Raw genomic sequence first — 25,149 nt, 5'->3', positions numbered from 1 at the left:
CCTCTTGTGCCAAATAGGTAAGTTGCATATTTCACTGTTCAATTTTGGTTACAAATTGTTTGAGCATTGCAGCTTTAAATCAGGATATGCCATTGCCAGTAGACGATTTCTATAAATATAATAAAGTCAGGCTTAAGTCAGGAAATATCTCTAGGTGTTTGATGAAAGAACTTTAGGTCAGCAGTTTTGGTTCTAGGAAAAGGAACCTCTAGTAAAAACCAGCACTTTTACATGGTGGTCTGAGGGTTGTACTTTTCAAATAAAATGGTTGAGATAATGTGTAATTCATCAGATTACTGAGAGGTTTAAAGACATTCTCATTACAAACAGTATTTCCAAGTTATTCAATGCAGCATTCAAAGTGAAGTATGGAATAATTTAAAGGAAGAGAAGTCAAATAACTTGTGTTTTCTTTTTCTTTTGTAGGTAATTGGTTGTGTAAAAATCTTAAACTGTGGATCAAAAGTAATTATTTTATTGAACTTGAATGTATGTAATATGTAGTGTTTCAATGATGAGGAAAAATCCTTCATTGTAGAAAGCTGTCTCCAGTAAGTCAGTGGAAATTGGTAATCTCCTTGGTCCCGTACATTTACGGGGAGGCGAGGTGGTGCGGGGGAGGCTGAAAACATCCGGAGAACCCGGCAAGGCCACTGATGCAGAGGTCTCTGCCGAATTTAAAGACATTATAATTTTTTTTGATCCGTTTCCTGCCCGGCAGCTGGCCAAATTGACACCATGGCTGGTGGCCGGGAGGGAAAACCAGCGGCAGGAGGTCGCAGCCAGGGACCCTTGGGCGACAGACTCAGCAATCGGGAGGGGGGAAGGTTAGCCATCAGGGGATGGGGGGGTGGGGGGCGAGGGAGAGGGGCGAGAGAGTGGACCTCGGGCTGGATGGGGAGAGGTCGTGATTGGGAGGCAGGGGAGAGAAGCTGTGATCAGCAGAGGGAGGCCGACGGCTTCCTTGAGGGGCCTCCTGGCCCTACAAGGAGTGCTGACAAAGGACACTTACCTTATGGAGCCGGCAGACTCCCTCCTCCCTTTCACTGCCAGGTTTTCCAACACCTGGGAGACTCATGCAGCAGTGGTTAATTTTAAATTTGCCTCCCACTTGCACAGTGGGAGCCTGATTTAAATGTGTTAATGAAGGTGTCCCACTTCTCCACGGTGGGCTGCTCGGACGGCATGCTATCTGGCGTTGTAAAAAAGGCGTGTGTGACGTGTTGGAGATGAGTTCCCCATATTTAAGTCTTTAAAGCCCCCCTCGCCCGTCGTGGGGGTTTAGTATTGAGGAGCCCTTGTCTTTAAAATGTGCTTTACTACATATACTGTGCCATCTTGCTGCAAAACATTTATTTGCTAACCTAATCTCACCTACTTGAGCAGACCATCCCTGTAGTTCACACATCTGGATACCTATACAGTAGCACGGTGGTTTTCTATGTTTACTGAATAGTATTTTTGATTGGTATCGTATCCCAGTAAGAAATAGCAAGTTCTCAACAAGTAAACTTGGATGGCAAAGACTTACAGAGAACAATAATGTATCAGGGATGTGGCACAATGAGTTTATTGGACCATTTACAGGGAATAATGTTGAATCTTTTTTTTTTCTTCCCTTTGCTTCTTCAGTTGCCTGGCCAATATTGCTCTGCAATTGTGTGGTTTTACCTATGAATTTTCTTATCTTCAGGGAAACTTTTCAAGGTGTATACAAAGGTGTTCTCAGCTGCAGGTCTTGAATCAGATGATCTTTTTGCTGTCTGATAGATTTTCCAGCTTACAGCTTGCTTTTTTCCACAATTTTCAGCTGTTATCTCTCACAATAAGCTTTACCTGCACTTATGGGGGCTATTGTTGCTTCTCTATTCTGGATTGAGGAACAGTTGGAGGAGGAGGAGGAGGAACATCAGCAGCACAGCCTCAGCAATCACCATCAGCAGCTGGGCCTCAGGTTAGAGGGGCTGCTCATAGTAGGCCATTTCTAACACACGGTATACAGGTCAAGAGTGACCTATCTGAAGAGCAGTGTCGGAGGAAGCTGCATTTCTCCAGGCAGGCTGTTGCAGACCTGCAACCTCCTGCAACAGGACCTGCTGCCTGCTGGAATGACTGGCATTCTTTGCCTGTCCCCACTATATCCTTTCTGGCTGCTACTACAAGGGACATCAGCAGCATATCACAGCCTGCATTGCACAGCTGCATCAAGCACATTTGCCAGTCAAGAGATTTGCTGCAGTGACTAGTTTCCCTCGTGTTCAAGACGTCATTGACTGCACACATGTTGGCATCAGGGCACCAGAACATCACCCAGCAGCATTGGTGAATATGAAAGGCTACCGCTCCATTAATTTCCAGCTAGAGGCCAATCACAGAAACAACATCATGCAGGTTTGTGCAAGATACCCAGGGGGCTGCCACGGTGCATTTATCCTGAGACAGTCTACCACCCCCTCCCCCCCCCCCCCCCCCCCACCCCACCAATATTCAACCCATTTGAGAAACATAATGGGATGGCTGCTGGGGGACAAGGGATACTGCCTGTTGTGGCTGCCAACATCCCTACGTAAGCCCACCAGACTCCATCATCACAGATGTAACCGAAGCCAGTGCACCACCAGGATCATTATAGAACACGCTGTAGGGGTGCTGAAGCAGAGATTCAGGTGTTTCAACCGCTCAAGGGGCTAACTACAATATGCCCCAGCTAAAGTCTCCTGCATTGTTGTGTACTGCATGCTGCAAAAACTTACATTAGAGAGGTCTACATTTGGAGGAGGAGGAGGCAGAACAGCAGCTGCAGCACCAAGTGTTCTCGCGGACAAGGAAGACCAGGAGGAAGGGGAGAAATCAGCAGAAGAAAGCGGGCCAGCTCATCGCCTTGCAGCAAGAGCTGTGAGGGAACAGCTCGTTGCTCAGTGATTCTGCTGAAATAATCATAACCCTGCTTTGAGAACTTGCACAGAGCCCCTCTGATTAACGGGCCTTGATACATCCTTCACCACTCCATTAATCCTGCATTAAAGAACATTCAAACCATTCGGACAGCTTCTATATCAATGACACTGACAGTGCTGATGGAAGTCTGCTGTTTCTTGTGAAGGCCCGCCTGCAGACTGCTGCACCTCGGCTGCTGCCAGGGTAGTAAGGCCCATCTGACTTGCTGACACCATAGCAGGTATTGGTTGAGGGGATGGCCAAAATGCAGATGATGTACTGCTTCCATCCCGCCAATGGCACACTGTGGGTCTGGGGCTCAGCACTTCCACTAATCTGTGGGAGAACATACTGCAGAAGATGAGCTGCTCCTTCAAAGCTCCTATTATTTTGATCCACCAATCTCTCCGTGTTGGAGCCTAGAGCCTGGATGGCATCCGTTTGAGCTACCACCAAAGCTACAAAGCCTGTGTACATGGACTTCCGTTGTGAGAGCCCTGCTGCAGCGCCCTTGGAGGTGACCACACTCTCCATGGTTGATTACAGAGTGCTAATGCCATGTGAGATGACAGCACACAGGCTGGAAGCGAACTCACCACGTGATCGTGTGTTCAGCCCATCAATCTTATTAAAATGAGAACCGGAAGTTAAAGTGGCCCTGGTCTCGCATTGAAAACATTGTGGGGGCTTGACGCCCATCAACACCTCGCACTGTGGTTTGTGCTCCAGGTTAAAATCTGGTTCAGGTCTCTGAAATTACTCCAAAAGAGTAGGAACCTTAGCTTTAACCAGAGCAAAAGTTACGTGTATCTTTGGAACTGTGCTGTGTGCTTAGTTTTACAGGCACACAGTGATGTGACATGTCGGAATTAATGGGCAATAAGGACATGCCCCAAAATTAAAATGCAAGTTGGGCACGACATCTGCTCCCAGTTTTGCATACCCGTGGCACCTAATGCCACCTGCACAGCTAGCGCAAAGGAACGGAATTTCAACCCCATATATTGGTATATCTTTAGTTGTCTTGTTTCATTTTCTTGATGTTTGCAAAATGGTTGCCACGTTTGGCTATGTAACAGTCCCTGCAATTCAAAATAATTCTTTATCTGTGAAGTACTTTGACGTTTCAGTGAAACATGTTTTAAGGTGGTGTAAAAAAAAATCAAGTTTTTTTCCTCATAAGCTCCAAATATGGCATACTATTTTTTTCCAGGACTGCAAAGCTATAGAATTCTATATCTCTGCCTCCTTCAATCTGCAGGCATTTTGAAAACCCAGCTTGGTGTCACCTTATCATTACTACTTGATTCACTTTTCCTACTCTACGTTTGGATAGTGTTCTGCATGATGGGACAAGTCCCTCTACTTAGTCACCTATGGGACTTTACCTGTGGAAAATAACATGCCCACAAGAGAGAAGAGGTTTTACCCTTTTGGGGACATAGATGGAGTGGGATATAAAGCACATGTAATTTTCAGGGGTCATCAGTTTGATCAGAGCAGTATGTGGAGGCATGCTGATACCATTGCAGTAAAACTCTCCCAATAAACATCTCTAGATGGGGACAATATGGTGAATTATGATAAAATGAACAAATTAAGTTATCTATGCTATTACGTGATGTGATGAAATCATTCTCTGCTGGCTAGTGCAAGGGATGATCTGATGTTTTATCGGAGTGGAACATTTTATGCAATAGGAAGTTGTTTGATTGCATAGCAGAATTTAGATGAATTCCTGAACTGATGCAAACTTCAGCTTTTAACCACCGAGTTTCTCAGAGAAAATTAACATATTTATAAAAACAGTTGACAATGCTCCAAAAATGTACATTGAGTGTGAAAGAGGACAGCATTTGTACTTTGTACTGTAGAAAATATATTTCTATCTCGAGATTAAAACATTGTTAATAAGCTTCCATCAGTCAGTGAAACAAACCACTCTATTCTAACTAAAAACACAATAAGCAATTAAAACATTTGTGACACATCCCATTCTTCAAGATCCAATTAAAGAAGACAATGATGTAGAGATGCAGGTGAAAGCAGCCATGTCGCATTTGAACTACAGCAGTCAACATTGCAATTGTTATTTATCGGAATATATGTCTTCCAAATAGATGGATTATCTTGAGTCAGGCTTATGACACTGAAATCCATAAACCACAGCTGAAAGAAAATATGAGGCCTATGCCTCTACAGGAATACAAATGGCACGTACTATAAGTATAGTGAAATAAAGGTTCTATTGCTTGGCTAGGTCTGTTGTACAGCCCTGAAAATATATCTGAATTGATAGTGGTGCTGCATGCAGCATAATTAATTCTCCGATGAGGGCATGCAGGTGGAAGGTAAGGGTCTGGAATACCCTAAAGAAAATTATGATTATATTGAGCCCAAGGTTGAAGAATTGTCAGGTGCGCTAGAGCCGCACTAAAGACAAGAAATCCAGTAGCATCTAATAAACTGGATTGGTTTTCCCATGATTAGTGCCAAGGAACGCATAGTCCCTGGGTGCTAAGTACAGGAAATGGGGTGGAGACATCTGGGGCGAGGGGGGTGCAGGGTGATCCGACAATCTGCACCAGTAATGGATGCAAGCCAGGAGCAGTCAATCAAATGACAGAGGATAAGAGAGGGGCAGGTTGTGGTACTTTCCTTCTTTACAGGTACATAAGATTAGGGATCAGTTGGATTGTCCATGGGAAGGAGATGAAATGGCTTGCTTTAGCAAGCAATGTATCTGTACAGAACTGATTGACATCTCCAGTAAATGACCCTGTAGCGTAAAAGTTAAGTACATTTATAATCTTGCTAGCCATTGCCAGGGTGGTGCCTGTGGTGGAGGTGGGCTAGATGTCTACATGCCTTGTGGCATAATTCAATGACGCTTCGTCGGCCAAGCAAAGTCTCCGTAAATGCAGTAAATGTACCTCTGCCGTTGTATCCTGGAGCAGCAGTACCAAGAGGTGGTGCCATTCCAGTGCTACCTGACCAACTTCTGTTGCACCTCTCATTCCAAAAAAAGGAAAGGTACAGGGCAATTCCCAATGGGAAAGCTGCTCCATGATCCAAGGCGTCTGTTGCCTGCCTGTACCCCAATCTGAGGTCTCTCCCTGTCCCTTATGCTGCCTAACCAACCGCCTCCAGCTGCCTAATCTTCATGACTTTAGCCATAGTTTTCATTAACTCTGGCTCCTGTTATGGGCTGACCTTGCGCCCAAATCTGAGCATATCAACCTAGCCTGCAACCGGAACCAAGGCCTCTTCTCCCATCAATGTTTGCTTCTTGCCCGTTATGTGGTCTTCTGCCCTACTGCCTAATCTTTGAGAGTTTGCCGCTGCTTTCAGCTTTCATTGTGCACCTTGGCCTCCTGTGACCACTGCAAAATGTTCCCTATTAGGAATCTTCCCAATGCACTTTAAAACCCACTTCCTGATTAGAACAATTGGGAGAAAAATTGGGTTGCTTTGCGCCTTCTGTTAGCACCCTGGGGGGGCACTAACAAGGCGCAAAGCACCTAGTGCCCGGGCGCGGCGCAGCTAACGCCTCCCGCGAAATTCATCGGCATTGCCTCACTCGCACCCCAGCCGCAAACTTTAGTCACGCCCCCTGACTTACTGCCGGACAATATGTCCGACAGGGTCAGGGTGGCGTTTTTGCAGCCGCGGCGGTGCTAATTGAAGGGCAAGTGCCGAGCGGCCATTTTTTTTGGGCCACCTGCCAGCACCTGCCCCCTTTCCGTTCCCTCATGCGGGGTGCTGGCTGTGATCGGTCAGCCCAGCACACTTCTTGAGTGCCGGGCTGTTTTCCCGCTCCCCGGTGGTTCAGCAGGGCCCCGGTGCCCCTCCCCTTTAATCAGGGGAGGGAGGCCTGTAATATCGTGGCGCTACGTGCCGACGAGCATGACGCTGTTGTACGTAGCGCCGCGATATTGAATGGTAGCGCCCCAGGAAGGAGGGGGAGCGCTTCCAGCAGCGCCCCGCCTCCTGCTTGGGGTGCTACCACTCATTTTACGGTGCGGGGGTGCTAATTTTTTCGGGGCGCGACCAAATTTTTCCCCCATTGAGCTCAATGGAAATAAAAATCAAGAGAGATGTAAAATGGGCTGCTGACTTCCTATCACCTGTTTTACACTATCACACAAAGTTGAGATCTACCCCTATGGAAACAGTTTGCAGCTCGCAGAACTGTGTACTGTGTCCAACAGATGTTGGAGACAAATCCATTTGCCACCTGTTTTCAAAATCCATTTGATTTAACTGGCCATTTGCCTAAAGAAAACAAGGAGTCAAGATTGCAATCAAGCCATCCTCATAATAAAACTTCTGAAACTTTGTCTTACAAACATCTAGGCTGGCTTTTTGTAGTACGTAAAATTTAAATGGGACAAGCCAGATCTGATCACCTCTAATGTTGAGGTGATCAACGTTAAAAATATTAGGATATGAAAGGTGATGAAACTCCCTATTTGTCACACAGATAGTAACATACATTCTGTTCTTAATTTAGACAGCAGCTGAATGAACTTGAGAGGACTGGCATGCTTAGAGGAACCTTCAAACCTGAGGAACAAATGCTGCTGATCAGTGCCTGTACTGACCTTGCGCAAGCAGTAGAGGGCGCCATTCACATCCAGGTCAGTGTTACAATGGTTACTTATGTACAGGCCAAGTTTTTCACAAGCAAATGTTTGATTCACCTCAGTCTAGGTCATCAAAGCAAAGATTTTCTAAGCATTTAATACTCACTTAGGTTCTTTTCAACTCAGTACCATTTTGTATGAAGAAAATATTTCTGAAAAAGAAAAAAAATAGATAGGCCCCATTTGTGTCTTTTATGGTTCTTCCCTTACTGCCCTCTTACTGTTGAAATACTGAAAGAATTTCAGACTCATATTTGTGTCTGCAGCTATGCTTTTGCTTAGGTCTCTGTTCCCCTCACCACCTTTTTATTGCATTTCTGCATATTCATCCCTGGTCATCCTTTCTCCCTGCAGGATTTGTAGAGTCTTCCTCCTTATTCCACTTCTGATTAATTTGATAATTTATGCTCATGCTTGTTTAATCAATGCCTGCTGATTCTAGATATGTATTTATCCTGCAGGTACAACATTCTGCTTTTAAAGGTGTCCCACTTGATCTCTACTCAAGTGTAGTTGAACAAACTCTCCTAATCACAAGTTCTGTTTCCTGTGAGTCACTTAAAAATACCAGGTCTAGATGTGCACTGCCTCCTATGGCTGATGCATGGGATCATGAAGCAGTCATGCATTACATTTACCAAATACGATACTAAACCACTTGGGTATTCTCAATTTATATGTGGGTGATTTCAATTCCCCAGTTCAAATAACTTTCCTGTTCTCACATGCCATTCCTATCTTCTGTTTTCCTTCTGACTTTGCGGTCTGTAGTATACCCCTGGAGTCTTTTTCGTATTAAAGGGCCCAAAATTTCCTGTAAATTTACCCCAATTTTTACATTCCAGTAATGGTAATGTGATTGGCAGGAAATTTTGACGTAAATTGCCGATGGCAAAATGGGAGTGAATGTTGTGTAAAATGTAAGCATAACTTGCTGAGTATGCCTACACAGGAAATGTGACCTATAGGGCTACACTACTTTCTTTTCTGTCCATTCTTTTCTGAACTCCGTATATCCCTCAATTTTGTATTTGTTGCCATCTTGGGGTGTTGCTACCACATTCAAGTTTCCTACTGCCACAACAGCCTTCAATTCCAGTATCTTGTTCCTAATGCTTCTTTCATTGGTGTGTGTGTGTGTATCTTATTGTAGATCTCTTTCTCTGTGCCTTTCCCTCTCTGCCCCCTTTCTCCCCCTGCTACAGTTTCTCTATTCCTCTCTGCCTCTCATGCTCTCTCTCTCTCTCCCTTCTTTACCTCTTTCTCCTTTATGCCTCCAACAGTTTTCTTCGTGCTGTGCCTCCTGCAGCATTAGAACTGCTGCTTGGGGCAGAGCAGAACTTTACAAAGAACAGGGTCAAAAGGGCTTTAAAGGGAGCAGTGCTTTCATTGGATAATGCAGGTTGGACTTTTTTTCTCTCTTCCTGTTTAGGTGTCTCAATTACATTCCAATCCCAGGCAGAGTGGTTAGCAAGACTACTTGCTCACAGGCTATATTACCTTCCCCTTTTTGTGTCAGTACACATAAACAGGCTTGAGTATTGTGCAATGTGGCAGCCTCTAGTGTTCTATAAGGAATAAATTCAGATGGCCAACACCACTGTATTCGAACACGAAGAAAACCAGGAAGAAGTTATTTTTAACTCCTGTGTTTCAATGTATTGCAGATATGGCATTGCGATTTTTCAGAACCTCACCATTTGTATTCTGCAACGCTTCATAGCGGTTTAGACCGTTAAGGGGCAAACTTGAGCACGGGGGCGAAGGCCAACCATGTACAGGAAACTCTCGTTTAAACGGCACCTAAATATTCGGAATTCTCTATTAACTGGCAAAATTCATACTCCGAAAACAACACCTCAATAACCGGAAATGTTGCCGAGTCCGAGTCTCCCGCGGTGGCCAAGTTAGTCAGTGGGGGTAGTTCTCCAAACTGCCACTACTCGGCTGTCGGAAGTCCGAACCCCTCAATAACAGGAGTCTGACTCTCCTGCGCTGCCGGTAGTCTCTTCCGATCCGCCATTTTTCTGTGTGTCTCCCGCGCTGCCGGTAGTTATGGATTACCCTCAACTGACAGTACTGTACTTAATCAAGCATTTTCCACCATCCATTTAACACAACATTCTGTAGGTGAGTACCCAATTACTGTATACTGCATGACGTAATAAAACTCACTACACACTTGGTTTGAGTATAAAGCAAGGCTTTAATCAACTTGTTTCAGAACATGGAGGTCTAGTTGTTCTTCACTAGTTCCTGTCTTACAAAATGTCCCTGGGCAAGCTGGGCCCACGCCCGAGTATTTATACTCCTTGGATGGCGCCACCAGCTGGCCGTCCAGTGTTATTTCATGAGTAGTTTCTTTATGATGACGAGATTTATAACACTGCACATTTCTTGATTTTTTTATTTTTTGTTAAAAATAGCCTCGGTAGATAACCCTCTCCATCATCCGTAATTTTTAATCAACCGGCACCATCCTGGTCCCGTTGGTGCCGGATACCAAAGAGTTTCCTGTACTGGGTTATTCATCGAGAGACAAGTGATATTCTCTAATAGTAAATCAATCATATGAGCAATTCTAAATGCTACAGAGCTAAGACAGTTCACCCTTAGTTTTGGATGTTCTCCTGTGGTTTACTCTTAGTTTTGAATGTTCTACTTCACGCTTTTCCACCATTTCATCACATAGCATGCCCAGGATCATTCACAAGATCTGAACAGAGAGGACTGCAGTAATTTTGATGAGCTTAATACTGAAGGAGAAAAAGTGATTTGTTGGACTTCCTGGAACTGAATTTTGACCCATGAGAGATTTCATATAGGCAGCAATTTTGTCTCGGATGAAGGGGCAGATACAGTGCAGTGTTTTCAAGTCTCTATCTTACAGCTTGGTTATTGAAAGGGCCAGCCAAATTGTTTGGATTTTTCTTTTCATGGATGATTTATTCGGGCAAGTAAATTGCAATGGCTAAAAGCTTACAGCACTAAATAAAAATGACTTATCAAGGATTTCCAGGAATACTAAAGGAATATCCAGGAATTGGAACCAGGATAATATTCCCAAATATCCATCCTTAATGGGGGTGTTTATTGATTAACGAAGGGTATCTGTTGTCTAGTGCACCTCTGATAGGTGTGATACCAACCTCCATGGGAAGTATTGAGTAGAAACAATTTCCAAATGAGGCTATCAAAATCATTTACAAGCAAACTGAGACCATACACTGCAAAACATTTACTGAAAACTCAAGATAGGCGACATTGTATATCAAATTTGAATAAAAACATTAACCAGGCCAAAAAGATCTAATTTAGTTGGAAGTCCTACTTGGAAGGAATGAATGAATGGCCATCAGCTCTGCTCCAATACATATGAAATGATCAGTGCTAAATGGATCTTGTAAGCAGCACCTTACACTGTGACTGATACTGGTAGCATTTAAATCACAACAGAGCTGCAGGTAAAAATCTACTGGAATTTTTCTGTCCACCCAAATCTATTTTACTGACTGCGAATTTGTCAGATTTAAGAACAGAAAAAAAATCACGTCAACACCTGAGGGAAATGTCTTTTTGCCCAAATATATGCAAATTTACATTAATTTTGTATCGTTACTTGATCATTTTATTCCACTTTAAATTGCTTCTGTACTGTCCTGCAATATGCACACTCAAAAGCACCACTCTTATTGACTGTTGATTCAAATAGTGCAATTTAATATTTTCCTTTTTTTTGGAACTCTTGCTCTAGTATTATAGTTTTTTTATTTGTTTCTGGGATGTGGGTGTCACTGGCAAGGCCAGCATTTATTGCCCATCCCTAATTGCCCTGGAGAAGGTGGTGGTGAGCTGCCGCCTTGAACTGCTGCAATCCGTGTGCAGAAGGTACTCCATAGTACTGTTTGGGAGGGAGGCCCAGGATTTTGGCCCAGCGACGATGAAGGAACGGCGACATATTTCCAAGTCAGGATGGTGTGTGACTTGGAGGGGAACTTGGAGGTGATGGTGTTCCCATGTGCCTGCTGCCCTTGTTCTTCTAGGTGGTAGAGGCCACGGGTTTGGGAGTTGCTGTCGAAGAAGCCTTGGTGAGTTGCTGTAATGTATCTTGTAGATGGTACACACTGCAGCCACGGTGTGCCGGTGGTGGAGGGAGTGAATGTTTAAAGTGGTGGATGGGGTGCCTATCAAGCAAGTTGCTTTGCCCTGGATGGTGTGGAGCTTCTTGAGTGTTGTTGGAGCTGCACTCATCCAGGCAAGTGGAGAGTATTCCATCACACTCCTGACTTGTGCCTTGTAGATGGTGGAAAGGCTTTGGGGAGTCAGGAGGTGAGACACTCGCTACAGAATACCCAGCCTCTGACCTGCTCTTGTAGCCACAGTATTTATGTGGCTGGTCCAGTTACGTTTCTGGTCAATGGTGGCCCCCAGGATGTTGAAGGTGGGGGTTTCGGCGATGGTAATGCCATTTAATATCAAGGGGTGATGGTTAGACTCTCTTGTTAGAGGTAGTCATTGCCTGGCACTTGTGTGGTGCCAATGTTACTTGCCACTTATCAGCCCATACCTGAATGTCGTCTAGGTCTTGCTGCATGTGGGCATGGACTACTTCATTATCTGAGGAGTTGCGCATGGAACTGAACACTGTGCAATCATCAGCGAACATCCCCATGTCTGACCTTATGATGGAGGGAAGGTCATTGATGATGCAGCTGAAGATGGTTGGGCCTAGGACACTGCCCTGAGGAACTCCTGCAGTGATGTCCTGGGGCTGAGATGATTGGCCTCCAACAACCAGAACTATCTTCCTTTATGCTAGGTATGACTCCAGCCAGTGGAGAGTTTTCCCCCTGATTCCCATTGACTTCAATTTTACTAGGGCTCCTTGATGCCGCACTCGGTCAAATGCTGCCTTGATGTCAAGGGCAGTCACTCTCACCTCACCTCTGGAATTCAGCTCTTTTGTCCATGTTTGGACCAAGGCTGTAATGAGGTCTAGAGCCAAGTGGTCCTGGCAGAACCCAAACTGAACATCGGTGAGCAGTTATTGGTGAGTAAGTGTTGCTTGATAGCACTGTCTGACACTTTCCATCACTTTGCTGATGGGGTGATATTTGGCCAGATTGGACTTGTCCTGCTTTTTGTGGACTAGACATACCTGGGCAGTTTTCCACATTGTTGGGCAGATGCCAGTATTGTAGCTTTACTGGAACAGCTTGGCTAGTGGCACGGCTAGTTCTGGAGTACAAGTCTTCAGCATGACAGCCGGGATGTTGTCGGGGCCCATAGCCTTTGCTGTATCCATTTCACTCAGCCGTTTCTTGATATCACATGGAGTGAATCAAATTGGCTGAAGACTGGCTGCTGTGATGGTGGGGACCTCAGGAGGAGGCCGAGATGGATCATCCACTCGGTATTCTGGCGGAAGATGTTTGCAAACGCTTCAGCCTTGTCTTTTGCACTCATGCTGGGCTCCTCCATCACTGATGATGGGGAGATGGTCATGGAGCCTTCTCCTGTTAGTTGTTTAATTGTCCACCGCCATTCACGACTGGATGTGGCAGGACTGCAGAGTTTTGATCTGATCCGTTGGTTGTGGAATCGCTTAGCTCTGTCTATAGCATGCTGCTTTCGCTGTTTAGCATGCATGTAGTCCTGTGTTGCTGCATCCCCAGTTTGGCACCTCATTTTTAGGTACGCCTGGTGCTGCTCCTGGCATGCTCTTCTACACTCCTTATTGAACCAGGGTTGGTCCCCTGGCTTGATGGTAATGGTAGAGTGAGGGTTATGCCAGGCCATGAGGTTACAGATTGTGGTGGAATACAGTTCTGCTGATGACCCATAGCACCTCATGGATGCCCAGTTTTGAGCTGCTAGATCTGTTCTGAAGCTATCGCATTTAGCACGCTGGTAGTGCCACACAACACGATGGGACTCCCTCTCCACAAGGACTGTGCGGTGGTCACTGCTACCAATACTGTCATGGACAGTTCATCTGCGGCAGGTAGATTGGTGAGGACGAGGTCAAGTAGGTTTTTCCCTCGTGTTGTTTCTCTCACCACCTGCCGCAGGTCCAGTCTGGCAGTAATGTCCTTCAGGACTCGGCCCGCTCGGTCAGTAGTGGTGCTACAAAGCCACTCTTAGTGATCGACATTGAAGTCCCCCACCCAGAGTACATTCTGTGCCCTTGCTACCCTCCGTGCTGCTTCAAAGTGGTGTTCAACATGGAGGAGTACTGATTCATCAGCTGAGGGAGGGCAGTAGATGGTAATCAGCAGGAGGTTTCCTTGCCCATGCTTGACCTGAAGCCATGAGACTCCGTGGGGCCCGGAGTCAATGTTGAGAACTCCCAGGGCCACTCCCTTCCAACTGTATACCACTGTGCAGCCTCCTCTGGTGGGTCAGTCCTGCTGGTGGGACAGAACATACCCAGGGATGGTGATGGAGGAGTCTGGGACGTTGGCTGAAAGGTGTGATTCTGTGAGTATGACTATGTAAGGCTGTTGCTTGACTAGTCTGTGGGACAGCTCTCCCAATTTTGGCACAAGTCCCCAGATATTAGTGAGGAGGACTTTGCAGGGTTGACTGGGCTGGGTGTGCCTTTGTCGTGTCCGAAGCCAGTGCCAAGGTCGATGCCGGGTGGTCTGTCCGGTTTTATTGTTGTTTTCTGTAGCGGTTTGGTACAACTGAGTGGCTTGCTAGGCCATTTCAGAGGGCAGTTAAGAGTCGACCACATTGCTGTGGGTCTGGAGTCACATATAGGCCAGACCAGGTAAGGACGGCAGATTTCCTTTTCTAAAGGACATTAGTGAACCAGGTGGGTTTTTACGACAATCCGGTAGTTTCATGGTCACCATTATTTACACTAGCTTTTTATTCTAGATATATTTAACTAACTGAATTTAAATTCCCCAGCTGCCGTGGTGGGATTTGAACTCGCATCTCCGGATGTGTCATGTAAATTCCATACTGATGGAAAGATAAAAATGAATTCTCTCTTGTTGGTAGAGGGAGGTTATGAGCCCCTGCTGCTGTAAAATGTTTGGTTTCCTCGTCCTTACAAGGGTTCTTTGACTCTGGGTTTTACAGGAACAAAATGGTAGACGACACAAAGGTTTAGGTTCAACCCAAAACTGTTAGTTTATTAAAACCAACAAAACACAAACAAAACCCTGTTGAGATTTGGCTGAAACTTATAATCACCCATGCGGCCGGTCGTTACCATTGTGGATTGTAGGCCTGGATCGGAGATGACCTGTCCCTGTCCTCCTTTATCTGACTGCAGCTGCCTACACAGCGCAAACCCCTTATAGAGTCAACTGATACTTATAATCACCTGTACAGCTGGTCGTGGCCAACGTCGATTGCAGGCTGGGAGCTGGAGATGACCGTCTTCCCTTCCTTCTTACACCTGGCAGTTGCTGTAGTCAGAGCTAGCTTCCGAGAGAGAGAGCTGTGGTGTGGTTCCTTCTTGTAGCTCTTCCGTCACGCCTTTTCGAGTCTGGGCCTTCCTCCAACTCTTGTTTTCTAATACACACATAATAAGCCAAACCACAGGATATGTACAGGGCTGAGGGATGGACCCCCCCCATCCCTGTGATACATATTTAATGTGATTTTAGTCTTACTGCTGATGTATTTTGCCCAAGGTTAAAGTGTTTTCCATTGAGGCCAGGAAGTCCATTGTTCCAGCGAAACTGGTATCATTGTCTTATCCATTGAAGATCCATCGAAACCCATTAAAACACGAAGTCTCATTGTCCAAAGTTAAATCACCTATTCACTGTTAAATCACCTATCGAGACGCTCATTGTCCAAAGTAAATGTCTTTTCCAAAGTTAAATTAAAACTCAGGTGTGTCTGTGCTTCTAGGTTTAACTGTATCATGCCATTACCACTGGGCCAAACAGGCTTCCAGCATTTTGCAATTGTACAGGTTTTTTTTGAAATCTACAACATTGATATTCAAGTCATATTTGTTTTTGCAAAGGATTATGCAGTTCACCACTCCCCCGAAATTGATTTTAAATGAACAACTTCTAAATTCTCTCAGATGATCAGACACACTGATGCCTGTATCGATCGCTTATGAGTTGCGAGAGGCTATGAGAATTTTTTTGGTGGTGGTTTGCACTGAATGGCCTAGAAATTTGGTGGGGTTAGCGCCCAATTAGAGGCGTTAGAGGGTCTTGCGCCGGAATTATAGCTGGTAACGAAATTGCGTTGGGCCCTACCATCGGCGTTAGCCGGTAGCGCTGCGCCGGCACCGATGACGTCATCGGTGTGCGCAGCGTCCCGGTTGCCGTGGTAACCCGGCCCCAAGCCCAAATTCAGTTGCGGCCGCCTTGCCCGTGGCAGCCGCAACCAACGATTGTTGAAAGGGATGTTACACACCTTTGCGCCGGCGCATAAAGGTGGAGCGGCGGCCGGCCGCTTTCCCGGCGGCCGCCTGCCCGCACCTCCCTCCCCGGACTCCTCCACCACCCCCCCGTGGCACTGATGTGTGTGGCCCGCGAGCCCGGCTCTTCCCCGAGGTGCCGGGCTCATTTGTCGGGCGAATCGACCGGCCAGCGGTCGGCTGCAGGCAGCTCCTCCTTAACAGAAGGAGGAGGCCTGCAGTACCCCAGTCTGCCGCACCGCCTCGGGTGCCGCAGCGGGGGATTAGCGCCTGAAAACTGCACTGAACGCCCATAGTGGGGCGCAAAAACCCTCCATTAGCGCCCGCCGCCGTCTGGGCCCGGGGCAACCGAATTTTCGTCAGGCGCAGTGGCATTAACGCCGGCGCAAAATTTCGGGCGCTAAAGCCCTGGCGGACCCACAACCGAATTTCTAGGCCAATATGTTTGTGAATCACTTATCTGATTTAATGATGGTTCACATGGCAGCCAGTGCAGCCCACTTCTATTTTTTGACAGCAAATTTAGTTCAACATCCTGCGATATACACGTTCATTAGTCTACACAAAAAAAAATCAGAGCTCTGTTGGACACATTTGAATGTTAATTCTTTAAAGAAGGTAATTATTTTTACTTCAGCTCAAGTTTTCAAGCTTCTTATTGCGGCATCTTACGTTGTTTCTATGCAGACAGGGTAGTGCAGCTTATCTCTGCTTATCTAAGACAACTTTTGCATTGATACAAAAGCAGTCAGAAAGTGGAAGTATAATTTGCAATTCAGGTCTGGGATCTGACCTCTACTAAAGAAAGAGTATGTGGCACCTTTAATGGGTAGTCTTATGCTGGGTGGTAACCCTAGCCTGGTGCGAAACCACATTTTAAAAGTGCTCAGTTGGTTAAGAAACTTAATACATTTTACTTTCTAATGTTGTAAGAGAGGTGTCGCTCTTGCCTATGTTCCCATTTTATTAAAAGTTAGCCAACCAGAGATCAGAGCTCTGTGGCAATATCCAAGCAGGTATGCCGAGCGTCGTTGTTGCTGAGTTCCGGGCAAGCCACAAGTGTAACTCCGATCTGGCAACTGATCATTGCAATAGCAACTGAAGTCAAAGTTATCCTAAGAAGTAACAATGCCAAACCTTTATCTGCTGCCGCATGATTCCTCATTACAACGGAAGTACCATTTATCTGTTGATTACAGAGCCTTGGCATTTAATGTAGTTAGAGCCAAGGATTTTTGTTAATCTAAACAGTTGTTTTGTTTGGTAGCAAAATCTTGGGTAAACGAATTAATCACTAAGAAGGGGTTAGATGATTGAGTAATGGAATGTGATTTTTCTGTTACTGTTTAGCTGACTGATCTACCAGGAAAAAGTTTATTTTAATTTATTTTCTCATGTTTTGGCCACATCATTAGTCAATGTGTAACTGTTCTTTCTTCACAACACCTGCACCGCATCTACGTGGTGTACTTTACGCGCCTTCACAAAGCGTTATTGTTTTGATCTGACGACTCATGGCAACAAGCACTTTGATGCTGCGGTACTCCAGTTTGGCCTCAGCCTTAAGTCGTAGAGAATCCCACCTTTTTTTACCACTGACGTAATTTATTTGTGTTTGGAGGGTAAATGAATAAGGAAAATTATATATTGCATTACACTACAGTAAAAGAATAAGGAATGCAAAGTCAAAAATCTTAATATTCCTTATGTTGTGTAAAAAAAGTGTAATAACACCTGGTGAAAAAGGTTATTGTCTATTATCAGAAATGCATTGTAAAAAATCATTCACCTCAAAACAAAAATTCTCTGTGAAGGGTAAATTATAGAGTTGAACATCAGAGGAGAGCTAAAATTATGTATGTTCCTTGGAACTTAATGCTTTCATTTAAACCTGCAGTAGGTCAGTTTTATAACATGGGGAACATTTGCATTTTGGAAATCCGATGCGCTGCTGTGTCATTAACCTGCTGGGGACAGGCAATTGAGTTTGTTTGACACCATTCTTTGTCAGTTGACTCATTTATCTCTGCGTGTAATCAGTTTTGGCTCTAGAAATCTTCCTGATGAATGGATTCCTTTTTGAGCTTAAAATTCTTTCAACTTCTTAAACAATTTTAATTATGAAGCTTACTATGCACATCAAGTGTCAGCTTTTCTCAGATTGGTCTTTGAACCTGGAATTGTTTTTCCCCCACTTTTGTGTTTTTCTGAAAAATCTATTCAGTGCAGTTTCTATGCCTGCGTTGTACTAATTTTCCTGTGAGACCTGAGCTGCAACAAGAGTTCCACAATAATGTTTTCATTCATCTGTATTTGGGTTGTGCTGTACTGTGGCAAGTGGAATAGCGGGGCCGAATTTCCTCTGCTGTTTCATTGGGCTCTCACTAACTCTGGCAGGAGTCATGAGTTCAGCTCGGAGAAAGGTCACAACCTCAGTTGGGAAGTCCCACTTTGCCATGTAAGTGGTTGAGGATCCCTCCCCCGCCCCTCCACTTTTCCCCTTGAAATAAAGAATAGATTTGCCTTTCTAATCTAGGCTTTATTAACTTTAAAAAAAACCAGTAGCACATCTTTCAACACCAGTCTCCAACAATGACTAGAGAGAACTGAATTTAAGATGGCCACCACAAATCACCTGACATCCACTAACATATATCTCAAGGTAGAAACAAACAACCAATTACAATACTTCTTACTAATACAGAGAACAACCACCCCATTCACCAATCACAATACTTCTTATTAAACATAGGAAATAATCACCACATTCACCCCTCCTTTTAAAACATGCTACAACCTAAATAACCTTTACAATTTATAATTAATTTATTTACAACTAAAATACAAATATAATATTTCAACAACTTTAAAACATTACTATCAATTTAAAAATCCATTTTCAATCGGTCGACCGGATATCTTGTTCGTGTCGACCTTCTTAACCTTGGTGAAATTCCTTGCCCTCCCACACCTGGAGGCACCGAAGTATCTTCTGCAGACAAGCTATCCATATCCCGATTATCAACGGTTTCCGGATTGGAAATCCCATCAGGAAGTAAACTAGGACGGTCATGAACATCCATCAAAGGCTGACTAATAGAAGTATAATTATCTGCAATAGGATTGGAAACATTCGTAGTATCTATAACAACATCCACATTATCTGAATCATGACTATTATTAGTATCCTCGGAAGAGGGCTGGCCACCATAAGGAGCCAAGTCTTTAATTGAAACAGTACTTTCTTTCCCATCTTGGAATCGAATATGAGCATATTGGGAATTTGCCTCCAACAGCTCCACCTCCTCCACTAAAGGATCATATTTTGACAATCTAACATGGCGTCGAAGCAACACAGGTCCCTGCATAGTAAGCCATGAAGGTACCGAATATCCCGTTGTAGATCTCCGCGGGTAATTAAAGAGCCTTTCATGGGGGGTCACATTAGTAGCTGTTGAAAGCAATGATCTAATGGAATGCAGGGCATCAGGCAGTACCATTTCCCACTGTGTATTCTTAAGATTCCGGGATGTCAAAGCCAACATAACTGCCTTCCAGATCACCCCATTGTATCGTTCGCACTGTCCATTACCTTGGGGATTATACGGGGTAGTTCTACTAGTAGAAATTCCCTGACTCTGAAGGTATTCCTTCAACTGGGAAGACATAAAAGAACTTCCTTGATCTGAATGGATATACGCAGGCATCCCAAAGATGACAAAAAGTTGAGTCAGACATTTGATAACTGTAGCAGCTGATACATCTGCGCAAGGAAAAGCAAAAGGAAACCTTGAAAACTCATCCACAACAGTAAATATGTATCGATTTTGAGTCGTTGAAGGAAGAGGCCCCTTAAAATCAACGCTCAAACGTTCAAAAGGAGAAGTAGCCTTTATAAGATGAGCTCGTTGAGGCTTAAAGAAATTCGGTTTACACCGAGCACAGATAGAACATGATGAAGTCATCCGCTTGACGTCTTCAACTGAAAAGGGCAAATTCTTACTGCGTACGAAGTGTATCATCCTCGTAACCCCAGGATGACATAAAGCATTGTGAAGATTAATAAGCGTATCTCCGTGAATCACAGAACAATAAGCCCTCGACAGTGCATCAGCAGCAACATTATCCTTCCCCGGACGATAAACTATATCAAAATGGTAACATGCCAACTCAATCCTCCACCTCATTATTTTATCATTTTTGATCTTTCCAAAATGTTTAACATCAAACATAAAGGACACAGGTTTTTGATCGGTTACCAACGTGAAATGTCGCCCCGATAAATAATGTCTCCATTTACGCAGTGCTTCTACTATTGCATATGCCTCTTTCTCTATTGAAGAATGCCTTTTTTCACTATTGTTCAAAGTACGTGAGAAAAAGGCCACAGGTCTTCCATTTTGGTTCAGAGTAGCCCCAATTGCAAAATCAGAAGCATCCATCTCAATCACAAAGGGAACCTGCTCATCAATAGAATGCACAACTGCTCCTAGGATATCCTTTTTAAATTTATCAAAACATGTCCTGGCCTCCCATGATAGAGGATATGTCGTAACCCGTATAAGGGGCCGGATCTTCTGCGAAAAGTTTGCAATCCAATTAGAATAGTAAGAAAACAGTCCAACAACTCGTTGCAATGCCTTAGAATTAGTAGGATAAGGTAAATCGATCAATGGTCGCAGACGTTCTGGATCTGGTTTAATCTTATTTCCCGAGATAATATACCCCAGTAGATTTACCTCAGTAGTCGAAAAGATACACTTCTCTTTATTAAAAGTTAAACCAACTTTTTCCGCAGCTTGAAGGAATCTTTCTAAATTAGAATCATGCTCCACCCTTGATTTACCACACACCGTGATATCATCTAAATATGAAAAGGTGTCAGAGAGAGAGTTATCACTTAAAAAAGCATCCATTGCCCGTTGAAAACAAGCAACACCATTAGTAACACCAAATGGTATTCGGCAAAACTGATACAGCTTTCCACCAGCCTCAAAGGCTGTATATGGTTGATCCCTCTTAACAATAGGAATCTGATGATAAGCGCTCTTTAAATCAATAGTGCTAAAAAACTTATACTGAGATACTTTGTTGATAAGCTCATCAATCTTAGGCAAAGGGTACGCATCTAATTGAGCATACCTATTAATAGTTTGAGAGTAGTCTATCACCATTCGTTTCTTATGCCTCTCGTTAGTGGTGACAACTACCTGAGCCCGCCAAAGCAAACAACTAGGTTCAATGATTCCTTCCAATAAAAGACGTTGGACTTCAGAATTAATAAATTCTCTATCCTGACTGCTATACCTTCTTGACTTGGTAGCAATTGGCTTACATTCCGGCATCAAATTGGAAAAAAGTGATAATGGAGAAATGGATAAAGAAGTTAATCCACAAATGGATAAGGGTGGCTTAGTCCCTCCAAACGAAAGACTAAGACTCTCGTGTAATTTAAGCACATCATGACCAATCAAAATATCCGCACAAAGATTAGGCAAAACAGATAGGCGTATATCATTATACGTATTACCTAGAAGAATCAATTTCACAAGGCAACAACCAGCTACTTGTGAAGTAAGGGTCGTCTGAGCCATACACACCTGATAAGTAACAGGCAAGATTTTCAAACACTTTTCCTTCACAAACTGAAGACTTATAAAACTCTCGGTACTGCCCGTATCTATGAGAGCCTTCACTTCTAACCCATTAACTTGGGCCATAACTATAGCTTTGTTTAGGCCATGAGCAAATGCAGCAGAAATTGATGCAATAAACGCCCTCTGTACAGGTTGAATAGTCGCAGAAGAGGAGGTAATTGAACCTAATGATCTACAAACATGTGCATAATGACCTCTCTTGCCGCATTTACTACATACAGCCTCCCGGGGAGGAACAGTGCATGTGATGTGTGACGTCTCCGTTTTACTAAGGAGGTGCTCACTGAAATCTGCCACCTGCTGTAGGCAGACCTGCAGCCTCAGTCCAGGGTGAGGGTGGCATTTCCAGTGGCTGTAAAGGTGACCGTGGCCTTGAACTTCTTCGCATCAGGCTCCTTCCAGGCTGGAGCAGGCAACATCTGTAACATCTACCAGTTCACTGTCCACTCCTGTATAAGGGAGGTGAGTGAGGCTCTATATGCAAAGAGAGCTGAATACATTTCATTCTCTCTTGCCAGAGAGAAGCAGGCGGAGTGAGCACGCGGCTTCGCCAGGGTAGCAGGCTTCCCCATGGTGCAGGGTGCCATTGACTGCACACACGTACTGCAGCCGGAAGGGATTCCACTCCCTCAGTGTACAGCTGGTGTGCGACCATACTCAGCGCCTCATGCAAGTCAATGCTCGGTATCCTAGAAGCAGCCGTGATGCCTTCATTCTGCCATCAGCACTTGAGCCAGCACGACAAACCAGGGGGTGGCTACTGGGTGACAAGGGCTATCCACTGACCACCTGGCTCATGACTCCGCTGCACAGCCCATGCACACGTGGGCAGCGTGCATATAACGAATCTGATAGAGCAGACCATTGGAGTCCTTAACATTGCTTCCGCTGCCTGGACCAGTCTGGAGGAGCCCTGCAGTACTCACCAGAGCACATCTCAAGATTTGTCATGGTCTGCTGCATGCTCCACAACCTCGCCATCATGAGGGCACAGCCCTTGTCACCAGGCATACACAACCAGTTGAGGAAGAGGTGGAGGAAGTGGAAGAGAAGGAGGAAGCGGAAGAGGAGGAAGTTGAAGGGAGGAGGCAACCCAGACGGTCCCTTTCTGCCTGGGCTGTCCGTAGTTGACTCATCCGACTGTCCGTAGTTGCCTGCAGTGAAAGCAACCCCAATTCCCCATTCAGCAATCGTCCCACACCTTACCATCCCTCTGTTACTGACCACAATGCTACAATAAAAGCCACCACAAAACAAACCTTCCAAACCAATTTTATGAATCAAACCGTTAACAATAATTCATTCAAAAGTCAACAAATCATCCTTGTGCATTGCCTTAATGCCTGTCTTTAGTGTGCTTTTGCCTGTCCTAGTGCTGCGACGCAGTGCTACCCCAGTGGCAGCAGCATGGCTGATGGAAGACTACTGACTTTTAGTGGTGCAGACTGCCAATTGCCTTGGAGGACAAACATGAGCTGCTCTGGGCCTAGTAGGCCCGGCATCAGACTGTACCACCTCGGCATAGGCGTCAGCAATCTGGGATGGCTGGCTGATGGGCACCAGCAAGCGCACTGGCAGAGTGGCAGTGGTGGGAGGACGAATGCTGTCCTCCTGAGAGAGGTAAGCAGGTTCTTGCTCCACAGAGACACTGCCACTCCCTCGGGGTGGCGCCTCAGCATTTCTAGTAATCTGCTGGTAAACAGATTGCTGGAATGCTGTGACACCCTGCAAGCCCCTTTCAGCACTGGTAAACCATGCCACAATGGCAGCAGTCTGAGCTTGCATGACTTCAGTCTGAGCTTCCATTGCAGTACTCAGACATTGGGTGGCTTGTGCTGCAATGGAAGCTGAGACATGGTCATCAGACGCTGCATGATAGTCCACAAGTGCGCTAATGGATCTGCCCACCTCTTCCACACTGGAATGGATGGGCTCCAAGCTCTCAGCAAAGCCCTGTTCAAGGTTGGAGCTGGACCCCTCCATGCTCCTTGACGTTGCATTCAGGTTTTCTGGCAGGCCTGCCAATGCACCAATCATTTTGTTGTGCATACGCATCAGCTTTATTCTGCCCCATCAAAGTCCTCATCTGAGTTTTCTGCAGCAGAACCCGTGTGCGCCCTCGCCCTCTGGGGAGCTGGTACCTGCGCTACCCTTTCCCCCAGTCCTGGTTGCAGTCCACTCGTGCCAGGTGACTCACCACGTGCAGATCCCTCCTCTAAGCAATCCTCTAAAGTCCGTGCAGTGCCAGTATCTGAGCTGGTGGCTGCGACTGTCAGATCGTATGACGGTGTTTCTTCTTCACCATCACTCTTCTTCCTGTTGCATCACTGCCTGACCTGGTTGGATATATGAAATGAGAAAGGCACATGGGTAAGGTTGTGGTGAGGGGAGCAGGGGGAAAAGCAAGAGGTGCATGCTTACACCATCTGCAGCTTGTAAGTCAGAAGAGATTGTGGGATGAGGGGAAGTGGGATGTGAGAAGGAGAATTAGGTACGAGCATTCCGTTATTGTCAATGGTTTCAGCGCCACTGCTGGCCACGGCCTCAATCCCAGCCACTCCAATTATGGCGAGCACTGTCTCCTTGAGCGGGGTCAGAATATGGAGGTGCGCCTGTCCCCTCCAGTTAGCTGCTGCTGCCGCCTACAATTGTGCGCCACCTTGTCCTGCGAGAGAGGGGGAAGTGTCAGTGAGTGTGGTTCACCGTGTTTGGCTGACGTGGTTGAATAGCTGGCAGTGCATGCAAGCTGTGAGATGTGGGTGTGTAGCTTGCAACAGTGCTAAGCATGTGAGGGTGAGATGGAGCATATGAATGTGAGGTATGAGTCATGATTGTTGGTAGGTGAGTAATGGGGATGTGGTGAATTGAGCAGTGTTTGAAGCTAGTGGTGTAGTTTGCGGGATATGGCATTAGAGGATGAATTCACTGACCTTGACCACTCGTGTGAGGTCATTAAACTTTTTCCTGTACTGCATCCAGGTCCTCGGGGATTCACCGCTTGCATTGACAGCGACGGCAATCGGCGCCCATTCCCTCTGGCCCTCTGTGGATACAGGACATCTCTACTGTTCACCTCCTGCACTAGGGCCACGAGTGCTACATCAGAAAATCTAGGAGCCCTCTCTCTGCCATGTTGCGCCATCTTCACTCTTCCTGTAGGTCACACACTTCTCTACAACGACTTCTAGTACCTGCTGCAGCTAGAATGCACCTCCCCTTTAAGAACTGTAGGCTAGCTTTAATTGGTGCTAGCCTCGCACGAACTTGGCGGGGGGGGGGGGGCCGCTGAGCGTGCAGCCACTCAGCAGCATGTTTAGTGAAGGGCTGCACGCCACTATCATTATAATTAGCAGGCAGCACGAAATTTGAATGCTTCCTGCATTACTTTGAACGGGCGCGGGTTAATCGCGCACCGTGATCCCTGCGCCCGTTTTTGGGTTTTGGGGGCTATCCAATTTTTAGCCCCTAGTTCTTTCCCTCCCCCACATTCCATGACCCTACAACTACCTCT

At 45.4% G+C, this 25,149-nt stretch overlaps 1 protein-coding gene across 2 annotated transcripts in view; it reads left to right on the top strand.

Annotated features, from left to right (window-relative positions):
• The window catches only part of cryl1 (crystallin, lambda 1), a 111,993-nt gene that overhangs the window by 6,305 nt on the left and 80,539 nt on the right, over nt 1-25,149 (top strand). For both annotated transcript variants that reach the window (XM_085999162.1, XM_085999161.1), the window contains exon 3: nt 7,451-7,577. In XM_085999162.1, coding sequence (XP_085855288.1) covers nt 7,451-7,577 — 127 coding nt within the window. The remainder of the gene's footprint in view (nt 1-7,450; nt 7,578-25,149) is intronic.

This window comes from Somniosus microcephalus, chromosome 10, assembly GCF_052327205.1.
Source record: "Somniosus microcephalus isolate GS21.2 chromosome 10, FLI_Smic_1.0, whole genome shotgun sequence".
Lineage (NCBI taxonomy): Eukaryota > Metazoa > Chordata > Chondrichthyes > Squaliformes > Somniosidae > Somniosus > Somniosus microcephalus.
Note: the sequence above shows the minus strand (reverse complement) of the source record. Positions and strands in the feature narration are given on the sequence as shown.